General features: G+C 36.7%; 1 protein-coding gene across 1 annotated transcript in view; it reads right to left on the bottom strand.

The window, feature by feature from the left end:
* Positions 1-12,573, bottom strand: part of LOC117337813 (low-density lipoprotein receptor-related protein 4-like) — a 170,870-nt gene that overhangs the window by 135,288 nt on the left and 23,009 nt on the right. Inside the window, exon 2 of the mRNA XM_033898935.1 lies at positions 1,984-2,066. Within this exon, the coding sequence (XP_033754826.1) occupies positions 1,984-2,066 (83 nt within the window). The remainder of the gene's footprint in view (positions 1-1,983; positions 2,067-12,573) is intronic.

Here is a 12,573-nt window from a genome sequence, read left to right as displayed (position 1 = left end):
GGGGGGGGGGCCTCCTTAGGATTCGAACTCGTGTCGTGATAAAAATATATTGAAAGACTAACCCATTAGCCCACTCGGCTATAGTAACCTTTTATGAAATGGGTGAATATTAGATATTCAAAATTGTAACAGCCGTGACTCACGACCGTGTATTATTGGCATGAGCGTGGGTTATTGGAAAATAATACATGGTTTTAAACAAATCAAAACTGGCGTTACATAGCAAACATGGTAGAATGTAGGAAAAATACGGTGTTCTTTTTGCGGCATGTCACATACACGGAACCAAATGACCATGCTTTAAGTGGGATGAAAATGCTTTGCCTTTAGGAATGGTTGTACATGTAATAGAACCTCGGGGACACGTACATGTACATGCATGCTGTTGGCATGATCCATGTCACTATACCGTTCAGCCAACACAATAGGATGTTGTGTGCTGAGTACCACCGATCAAGTTGCATCACTGTCACACATAATCCAATTCCTCACCCACACAAACGGTGTCCCTGGGGTTCATTCCATCATTTGATAGATCTGATAGAACAGTTTAATTGAATAAATTCCTGAAACTTTTCCAAGGACTACAAAGAGTTGTTTGGTTTATCTAACCTTAATGCGGATTGAAGAAATTCTTAATTTTCCATTTAACTGTTTTAAATTGATTTATCTCTATCACAACATACTACCCTATGGCCTTAATTCCTTTATTTTACAGACAATCATACACTTCATATAAATAAAATTTCACCGATTAAAATGAGATATTCAGCAAATTGTTTGAGTTATGGATGAATAATTCTAATACTGTATTTCACCTGCAATATAAGCCCAGGGGACCAACATAACCTTTGACCCAAGGTGGGGAGTGGAACTTTTTGCAGGACAATAAAATAAAAGCAGTTAGCATTTGAAGAGAACTTAATTCATGGGTGGGCTTATTATTGGGCATGGGTTTTATTAAAGGATAATAACATTATATATATACAATGTATATATATATATATTAACACTTCAATTCACACGTATGTACATAACGCGCTCCCATGATGCTTTCATGATCAATTTTTATACATAGCTAATTTTTAAATATTGACTGCAAATGAAAATTAACTTATAAATTGAATATTGCTCCTTTTTATTAGGTTTTAATAGAAGAGACCCATAGGGCCTGCATCATTCACATCACCGCGCTGTGGATTCATTTGTATTTTAATTTGTTACATTGTAAATACATGTAGTGTCAAAATTACTAATCAGTTTATTGCTTGGCACTAAGTACAGGTTGTACTTGGTAGACATCATTAGCTAAGATAAAGATATTTTTTACATAACAATGTCAAAAGCATGCATCTTTTTCAGTTATACCTTCATCCCATAACATCCAAAAGAGTTTTTTTTTTTTATAATTTTACTATCATGTAAACATATTCATTATATTATAGAGTATTATTTCTAATAAGCACACGTTACTTTAAGCAGAACCCCCCCACCCACCCCAAACCTTTTCATTTTCTGGAAAAGAGGATGGGAATGCAAAAATCCATAATTGCTAACTTCATTGATATGTCAACAAAGTCTGATAAAAATTCTTTGTGGAAAGATTTCCAGAGAAGTCATATACATATATTTATATACACTTCTTCATTGTCTTTAAGTAAACCTCATTTCACAAAAGAAACATTTTCCTGTAGAAAATTTTACATCCTTTTGCTTGTTTTTAAGTGTACATTTTAACACTTGTTTGCTCCAATACTGTATATTTGTATCTGTACTCTATATATTTTTTTATACTTTTTTTTGATTGGCAATATATTTTTGCGTGTTTTTTTTTGTATTTGTCAAGACTTTCAATACAACATGAGTTTTGCTTTCTGTAATTCGACCCCAGTTTTACAGATAAGTTATAAGCTTGAACAGACAATGAAGTGTCTGGCACTCCTAGTGAGGGGAGGTGTTATAATAAGAATGTATAAGTCTTACCTTGGTGTAGACAATTCCAACAGATTTGGAGCGAGAGTCAAACTTAAGGATGCTTGTTCCGTTACTAATGAAGAAAACAGCACCTGCAGCCAAAAAGAAACAAATCACATCAAATATTCCACGATAACACTTTAAACGACCAGGCAGTGAATTAAGTGCTAAATTGATTCTGTACAAATTATCATTAAACAAAGTTTTAGTGATCTTAGGGCACACAGTAATGAAAATAGGAGACAGCACATTCAAAGTAATATTGAGAGGTCAGCTACCTTAAAATTGCTGGTGCTCAATTTGTTTTAATTCCAGAGAGAAATATGTGATTGACTTTGTAGTCTGATAGCTTAACAGCATACAAGTCTAACTGGCACTGGGACTAATAAAGCACCATGTTATATCAGTTTAGGATGGTTTTACTGTTAACACGCATGTCTTTGAGGTAAACTTATTTTAGTGATTAAGATGTTCATATCAGTGGTTCATCTTATCTTCAGCAGAATATTATTGTTTCAAGTGATAATGTTATTTTACTGGTGTTAATTCTTATTTTGCTAAAATATTCAGTACCATGCAATCTTATTTCAGCTGTAATTTTGATCACCTATAATCTTATTTCGGCTGTAATCTTGATCAGCTGTTATCTTATTTCAGCTGTAATCTTGATCAGTTGTAATCTTATTTCAGCTGTAATCCTGATCAGTTGTTATCTTATTTCAGCTGTAATTTTGATCAGTTGTAATCTTATTTTAGCTGTAATCCTGATCAGTTGTAATCTTATTTCGGCTGTAATCTTGATCAGTTGTTATCTTATTTCAGCTGTAATCTTATTTCAGCTGTAACCTTATTTCAGCTGTAATCTTATTTCAGCTATAATCTTGATCAGCTGTTATCTTATTTCAGTTGTAATCTTATTTCAGCTGTAATCCTGATCAGTTGTAATCTTATTTCAGCTGTAATCTTGATCAGCTGTTATCTTATTTCAGCTGTAATTTTGATCAGTTGTAATCTTATTTCAGCTGTAATCCTGATCAGTTGTAATCTTATTTCAGCTGTTATCTTATTTCGGCTGTAATTCTGATCAGTTGTAATCTTATTTCAGCTGTAATGTTGATCAGCTGTAATCTTTATCAGTTGTAATCTTATTTCAGCTGTAATCTTGATCAGTTATAATCTTATTTCAGCTGTAATCCTGATCAGTTGTAATCTTATTTCAGCTGTAATCCTGATCAGTTGTAATCTTATTTCAGCTGTAATCTTGATCAGCTGTTATCTTATTTCAGCTGTAATCTTGATCAGTTGTAATCTTATTTCAGCTGTAATCCTGATCAGTTGTAATCTTATTTCAGCTGTAATCCTGATCAGTTGTAATCTTATTTCAGCTGTAATCCTGATCAGTTGTAATCTTATTTCAGCTGTAATCTTGATCAGCTAGCTGTTATCTTATTTCAGCTGTAATCTTGATCAGTTGTAATCTTATTTCAGCTGTAATCCTGATCAGTTGTAATCTTATTTCAGCTGTAATCTTGATCAGTTGTAATCTTGAACAGCTGTTATCTTGATCAGCTGCAAACTTTTTTCGAAAAAAGCACAGCCAGACCAGGGTTTGAACCTGGGTCCTCCGAACACTAGCCTTAAAATGTTCTACCAATCGTACTACCTGGTCACCGATGATCGACCCGATCCAGCTGCGCTAATATCATATCCTTCCTGACTTTTCAAGAAGATTTATATCATCATTAAAAAAAAGGTTGATATCTATTGACTAATATAACACGTGCTGATTTAGACAAATTATCTCCCCCTTGAGCTCAATATTTTAGAGCCAAAATGGGAGATTCAGAAACATAGCTGTGTAATAATCATCTTTAATTGTTGTACACAAATCCTTGATACAGGTGTCACCTGCGTGTCACATCGTATTAAGTTACTGATGTGGAATATGTTTCATGTATATACATTATATGCATCATCAGGGGTATCAAAAATTCTGCCGGCAATAAAAAAAAATAGGGCTACTGCAGTATTTATTGTAGAGAAAGCAGAGAAGGGGCCGGGGCAGTACATAAAATCACAAACAGGGGATTGGCTTGATTAAGGACTAAAAAAATAGTAGTTAGCTGAACTAATAAAGACATGGGTGGATTTATTAAGTACCAGACATGGTGTTATTAAAGTAAAATTGTCGATTAAATCTTGTAATGTACATAACACTGGTAAATAATAAAAATATAGGATTTGGCAGTGTGTGGTTCATGTGTGAGTACAACTCTCAGTAATTATATTTACCACAAAGCAGATTTGATTTAGCAGTTGTAAAAATGGCGTTAAATTTTTTTTTCAACTTCAAGCTTTAGATTTTAGTGCATTTTATCTTAGCAATTGCACTAAACCCAAATTTGGTTTGGTTTATTTTATTTAACATCATATTAACAGCCAGGATCATTTATGGACGTGCCAGGTTTTTGAGGTGGAGCAAAGCCAGAGGATCCGGAGAAAAAACAACAGCCTATGGTCAGTACCAGGCAACTGCCCATTGTGGGTTTCGAACTCACAACCCAGATGTGGAAGCCTATAGTGATAAAGTATCGGGACACCTTAACCATTTGGCCACCACGGCCCCCTACCAAACCTAAAATTCTTATTTTTCATAGTGTTTATCTTATGAGGATGTCATACTAAACTGTCAGTAACTTGTTGGTAGATTATCTGTATACCCACATGAATTGTTTTTACTCTCGGATCTATCCCATAGGGGGCACTTTCATAAAAAGTCTCTCATTCATGAATTATTCATGAACCAAATCCAGTCATTTGATTGGCTCAGTAAAAAATTGCTTCTGCAAAACTGACCAATCAGAAAAGTTGTTTTATGTTCTTTTGTTTATTTGACAAGATGGCTGATCACAAAGAATGCTGCCACATGGCTATATCCATCTTTAATGGTATACCGTTTCTCTCAGAAGAGTTTACCTTAAAGAAGCATTTTGATTGGTTGATAGAAATATGAATATTCATGTCAAAATGAAGGTTTTTAGGCCTGGGTGCTCCCACGTATGCCAGGTCAAATGAGTAAAACATAACAAAGACTGTGAGCTCAGGTACGACAATGGTTTAAAGAGTGCATATATTAACACCATCTGATCCGCAATCCCCAAGTTAGTATGACAGTATGGAATGGGAAAATGTGAGGACAGTATGTTTTATTAGCTCACCTGGTCCAAAGGACCAAGGTGAGCTTATGCCATACCGTTGCGTCCGTCATCCGTCCGTCTGTCGTCCGTCCGTCCGTCCGTCAACAATTGACTTCTTCTTCATAACCACTGATCAGAATTTGACCAAATTTTGTCAGAAGCATCCCTATGGGGTGTGGACTAAAAATTGTACAAATGGTGGGGCTGACCCCCCCAGGGGTCTGAGGGGCGGGCCAAAAGTGGTAAATTTGGCTCTATTAATATAAACGACTTCTTCTCTGAAACCAAGCAAAGGATATCGCTCCTATTTGCCTGGTAGCATCACTATGGGGTGAGGATTCAAAATTGTACAAATGATGGGGCTGACCCCTGGGGGCCTGAGGGGCGGGGCCAAAATGGGTCAATATACCTATATTGATATTAACGACTTCTTCTCTGAAACCAAGCAATGGATATCGCTCATATTTGCCTGGTAGCATCACTATGGGGTGGGAATTCAAAATTGTACAAATGATGGGGCTGACCCCCTGGGGGCCTGATGGGCGGGGCCAAATGTGGTCAATTGGGCTATATTGATATAAACAACTTCTTCTCTGAAACAGAGCAATAGATATTGCTCATATTTGCCTGGTACCATCACTATAGGGTGGGGATTCAAAATTGTACAAATGGTGAGGCTGACCCCAAGGGGGCCTGAGGGGTGGGGCCAAGAGGGGTCAATTTGGCTAAATTGATATGAAAAACTTCTCTTCTGAAACCAAGCAATTGATATTGCTCATATTTGTCTGTGAGCATCACTATGGGGTGGGGATTCAAAATTGTACAAATGGTGAGGCTGACCCCCTGGGGGCCTGAGGGGTGGGGCCAAGAGGGGTCAATTTGGCTAAATTGATATGAACAACTTCTATTCTGAAACCAAGCAATTGATATTGCTCATATTTGACTGTGAGCATCCCTTTGGAGTCGGGATTCAAAATTGTACAAATAGTGGGGCCGACCTCCCTTGGGGCTGAGAGGCGGGGCCAAAAGGGGTCATTTTGGCAGATTTGACATAAACAACTTTTTCTCTGAAACTAAGCAATGGATATCTCTAATATTTGACTGGTAGCATTCCCTTGTGTTAAGGATTTAAAATTGAACAAATGATGGGGCCCACCCCCTTGGGGCTGATGGGTGGGGCCAAAAGGGGTCAATTTAGTTAAATTGATATAAACAACTTCTCTGAAACTAATCAATGGATATCACTCACATTTGTATGGTAGCATGGTCATGGGGTTGGGATTCAAGATTGTACAAGTTTTAGGGTTGACCAAGGGGCTGAGAGGTGGGGCCAAAAGGGGTCAATTTGGCTAAATTGATATGAACAACTTCTTCTCTGAAACAGCTCATATTTGACTGGTAGCATTCTTTTGGGTAAGGATTCAAAATTTTATAAAGGAAGGAACTGACCTCCCGGGTGCAGAGGGCGGGGTCTAAAGGGGTCAATTTGTTTAAACAACTTCTTTTCTGAAACTAAGCAATGGATATCACTCACGTTTGTGTGCACTCACATTTGTGTGGTATCATCCCTAAGGGGTTGCGCCAATAGTTAATTTCATTTCATGAATTAATGCATTGTTTGGCATAAAAACCTCACATACCCATATAAAATGCCTATTATATATTGACATAGCAATACCAGTGACAAATATACTTAATCATCATTCTTGTTTCATATATCATGAAATCCAGGTGAGCGATACAGGCCCTCTGAGCCTCTTGTAATCAGAGATATTTAAAGAAAGGAATAAATGGATTGATGTCAGATAAAAGAGATACACTGTAGAATGGAAAACAGAATGTTAAGAACAGGGTGTTATTGTGAGATAATGTATGATAATTAGCATCATTAAGTATAATTGAGGGTATGGGTTAGCCTGGGAAACTCTGGACAGAGTAGTGGACAATGGACCACCTATTAGCTGTCCATCTCAGGAAGATAAGCCCACCCATATCATGTAGTTGGCCAATAGAAACAATATCAGTCAGATCATTTGCATTTCAAGTAAATCTTTTTATAACTTTAGTAAAACTAGAAGAGAGTCTGAGAGAGAGACAGTACGAGTAGCAGGAGAGACAGAGGCAAGAGGTACGAGTAGCAGGAGAGACAGAGGCAAGAGGTACGAGTAGCAGGAGAGACAGAGGCAAGAGGTACGAGTAGCAGGAAAGACAGAGGCAAGAGGTACGAGTAGCAGGAGAGACAGAGGCAAGAGTCAGAAGGGATAACATCCGGAGTAGTTGTCATGCGTTTCCAATATTATTCCAATATAGAGCGTCTGGTCACATTAGTAAGACCAAAAAGAATTGTTCCAGTAAAATTTAAAAAAATAATCCACTATTATAAGGCGCATCCCAATATTTAGCTGATATGTAACAATTTAGTTCAGCTGCATGTATCTAATATCGTCAGAAAATGCTAACAAAACCATACCTTACTTTGAGTCGGAAAGTTTTAAGTGTTTGGACTCCTGGGCATATCATATAACAATTATGGCCGCTTTTTCTGACTACTCTCTCTCTTTTTTTAATTTCATTTTCAGGCACACTTCACTTACAAGATTTGGACAGCTCTACATGTACATGCAGCCATGTTCACCATAAAATGCTTCAATAGTGAAAGTACAATTGAGTTTATGGAATCCTTTACCACATTATTGACAAAAACTGTGAAGCTATGTCTATATACCTTGTACACTTAAATGCATGGTCTTACAATTACAAGCAACCAGGAAGTGAATTTTTTTTTATTGGTACAGAAGCGACAAGAGAAGATAAGATATATATTCCTTTTTTTCAAACTTAACTCGATCATGATCGAGGCCTCTTGATGTCGGAGAGGAAATTTTGGAGAATAAAAATTAAATCTGTAAAAATTAATCTTGAATCCACTCAGGAAAGCATTATCATATTTATCAGACAATCACCCCATGCCTGGTAATTAACCCACCCAAGTATATCTCAGTGCAGTGAAAATAGTATGAAATGTTATATTTCGTGTCCAGCAATAATCACGTACACAACTTTAATTAAAATATATAGGCCCTAAGCTTATTACAGGATAAATACGGTATACTTGCTATTCCGTATTTCAGAAACATTCCTGCGGAAGTCCTCGATTGGAGTAATGCTGTTTCAACACAAAATGAAGACAACCAATCCTTTCTCCATTGGTATTCCACAGACAAACTTTCATCAAGTTTCGTAATTAAATTGTATGTTTGTAGATAGAGTATCAGGATGTATTTATAGCGAACATGTAAACCCAGCCTCCAGTTATTTATTAACAACGCTTCCTCTAGGAGTGTTAAATATCCTGTGTTTGTGAAATCTTAAAACATTTTACAGAACCATAATGAATGCCTGCAGTCAGTTTCTATAAAATGTGCCATTAAGAACGAATGAATCAACTTTCATTAAGGTTTCCACTAACTATCCGATCTTCTCTGTCACACCCATCAAATGTAATCAGGCGGACACCTAATAATTCAGAAGTTCTACATTAGAATGATGATATTACTCTATAGGTTTCAGAATATGCAGTTGATAAGACCAGCACAGAGTTAAGTTATGTTGAATCTTGATGGGCGGTTTACCATAATAGCTGGGGGATGTTGAATGTATTATTTCCACCGATCTCTATAACATCAATGTAAATGTATCCCCGGCCCACATTACTGTCACTATAACATTGTAGCCTCAAGCATCAACCCTTCAGTGTAAAACAGAGATTAGGGATGCATCCCAGATCCCTTAGGGTCCAGATGTATTAGTCCATGGTGATAAATTATTTCATTAAAGGTCAATTGTGTAATCAGACTAGAAAACCCTATGGGGCTAGGTTTGACAGATTGATTTAATCATTATATTGTCCTACAGTGTGTCAGATTAGACAGGTTAATCTGACAAATATGTTGTAGGCCACAGGGTGTCTCATTAGACAGGTTAATCTGACAAATATGTTGCAGGCCACAGGGTGTCAGATTAGACAGGTTAGTCTGACCAATATGTTGTGACCCACATGGTGTCAGGTTAGAAAGTTTTATCAGAACAATATGTCATGTCATACATAGGGTCAGATTAGACAGGTTTATCTGACCAATGTGTTGTGTTTGACAGGGTGTCAGATTAGACAGGTTAATCTGACAAATATGTTGTGTCCCACAGGGTGTCAGACTAGACAGGTTTATTTGATTAATATATTGTATTCCACAGGGTGTCAATCATCTTATGTTAATTTGACCAATATGTTGTGCCATACAGGGTGTCAGATTAGACAGGTTAGTCTGACCAATATGTTGTGCCATACAGGGTGTCAGGTAAGAATGTTTTATCAGACCAATATATCATGTCATACATAGGGTTAGATTAGACAGGTTTATATATAATCTGACAAATATGTTGTATTCCACAGGGTTTCAGACTAGACAGGTAAATCTGACCAATAAGTTATGACCCACACAGTGTCTGATTGAACAGGTTTATCTGACCAATATTTTGTAATCCACAAGGTGTCAATCATCTTATGTTAATTTGACCAATATGTTGTACATGCCATATAGGTTTTCAGATTAGACAGGTTAATCTGACCAATATGTTGTGCCATACAGGGTGTCAGATTAGACAGGTTAGTCTGACCAATATGTTGTGCCATACAGGGTGTCAGATAAGAAGGTAATCAGACCGATGTGTTATGTCCATTAGATTGTCAGATAAGACAGGTTAAACTTACTAATGTGTTGTGTCCTACAGGTGTCAGATTAGACAGGTTAAACTTACTAATTTGTTGTGTCCTATAGGTGTCAGATTGGACAGGTTAATCTTACTAATGTGTTGTGTCCTATAGGTGTCAGATTGGACAGGTTAATCTTACTAATGTGTTGTGTCCTATATGTGTCAGATTGGACAGGTTAATCTTACTAATGTATATGTATTGTGTCCTATAGGTGTCAGATTAGACAGGTTAATCTTACTAATGTGTTGTGTCCTATAGGTGTCAGATTGGACAGGTTAATCTTACTAATGTATATGTGTTGTGTCCTATAGGTGTCAGATTGGACAGGTTAATCTTACTAATGTGTTGTGTCCTACAGGTGTCAGATTAGACAGGTTATTCTGACAAATATGTTGTGTCCCTTGAGATGTCTGATTAGGCGGGTCTGTACGTCAGATTATAGAGAAACTAAATAAGAAAGTGTCAGATTAGTCAGGTTTCACTGTGCTGACATGGCAGGTTTCAGTAATCAACAATTTGATTTGTTTGGTTTGTTTTTGTTTAACGTCCTATTAACAGCCAGGGTCATTTAAGGACGTGTCAGGTTTTGGAGGTGGAGGAAAGCCGGTGTACCCAGTGAAAAAAACCACCGGCCTACGTCAGTACCAGGCAACTGCCCCACGTAGGTTTCGAACTCGCAACCCAGTGGTGGAGGGCTAGTGTTAAAGTGTCGGTACGCCTTAACCACTCGGCCACCGCGGTCCCAGTAATCAACAATTATGAAAGCATGCATCAATATTATTCAACACTAACAGCTCCAACACAGGTATATACATTCGCTTTAAGTCATTAAGGATGTGCAGAATGTGTAATTTTATCCGGAGTTTCCGCATCTGCTAGAACATGATCCATAGAAACAGTAATTAAGCTGAGGAGTGAAAATTAACAAATATTTAACTCCTAGGCTCACAATTACACTAATGATAAACACATGTTAAAGATGATTGAAATTTCTTTCTTTCAAAGAAATTTTTTTAATTTAATTAAAATGTAAATGAGTCAGTACAAGTGATTTAAAGTACATCTGCTTGAAAAAAATCTTGTTACAATTAATCAAATAGTCATCTCATGATTGTAGAAGCATGGCAGTGGTTTAGTAAATTTGGTCTCACGATTCTCAAAAACACCTCAACTGAAAATATAATTTAATGACTAATTCTGAATCAAGAGTAATGACTGTGTATGCTAGTAAATTGAAGAAATGCGTTTTTCATGTGGTATAAATTAAGAACTTACGATTTGTAAGGATGGGCGAATATTTGTGTCATCCCCATATTCCTCTCTGAACAGTAAATTATAGTGTGGGTGGGAAACACAAGTTATTTGCAGGAGGGGGCCTAAAATTTGTGGTAAAATAAGGTACAATGAAACCAGTTGAAATGGAGGAGTCATAAAACTAGAAATTGAAAGCTATATTAAGAACTGACAATAATATACCTGTTAACTTATGGTACAGAGCCAATGAGCATGTATACAGGGAACTGTAAAGCTGACTGTGCAAACCAGGATTTGGTCTCGTTTATAAATCACTAAAACATGGCACAGGTTGATGGTTTAGCTTAAGGCAGTATGTACCCTTCATTGCAATTTCATATTATTACCTGGTTTTTGACATTTGTTTTGATTGATATATTTATAACGATAATGTGTGAAAAAAAAAGTATGAATCTTTCATTTACTTTGAATATTCCTCAAAAAATATTTTTTTGTGTTTAAGTTAAAAATTTTTGGTACAATAATGACGAGTTGGCAGAAAACAATTTTTAGCATCTCCAAATTTATAATTACAACTAGAACTGTCGCCAGGATGGCTGACTAATACCCCCGCAATCTGCATGAGTCAATGGTGAATTGGAACTGTTAATTAGAGGCTAACTAAGATAGCCCAGTAATATAGTGACCAGTTGCCATAGCAACCATAATTTTGAGGAAAAATAAAGTGGCATGCACATTTACACATGGTCCTCTATATTTGTGTGAAGTTTCATTGAAATTGGCCATTTAGTTTAGGAGGAGTTGTCCAGACAAACTTAAAGTTATGGTTCTTATCGGAAAACCTGTTTATAGTGACCAGTTGCCATAGCAACCATAATTTTTCAGAAAAAAGAAAGTGGCATGCACATCTACACATGGTCCTCTATATTTGTGTGAAGTTTCATTGAAATCGGCCCTTCGATTTAGGAGGAGTTGTCCGGACAAACTTAAAGTTATGGTTCTTATCGGAAAACCTGTTTATAGTGACCAGTTGCCATAGCAACCATAATTTTGAGAAAAAAGAAAATGGCATGCACATCTACACATGGTCCTCTATATTTGTGTGAAGTTTCATTGAAATTGGCCATTTAGTTTAGGAGGAGTTGTCCGGACAAACTTAAAGTTATGGTTCTTATCGGAAAACCTGTTTATAGTGACCAGTTGCCATAGCAACCATAATTTTGAGAAAAAAGAAAGTGGCATGCACATCTACACATGGTCCTCTATATTTGTGTGAAGTTTCATTGAAATTGGCCATTTAGTTTAGGAGGAGTTGTCCGGACAAACTTAAAGTTATGGTTCTTATCGGAAAACCTGTTTATAGTGACCAGTTGCCAT

The sequence above is a fragment of the Pecten maximus genome, chromosome 11 (assembly GCF_902652985.1).
Source record: "Pecten maximus chromosome 11, xPecMax1.1, whole genome shotgun sequence".
Taxonomy (NCBI): Eukaryota; Metazoa; Mollusca; class Bivalvia; order Pectinida; family Pectinidae; genus Pecten; species Pecten maximus.
The sequence above is the reverse complement of the archived record's forward strand: the minus strand, read 5'-3'. Positions and strand labels throughout refer to the sequence as shown.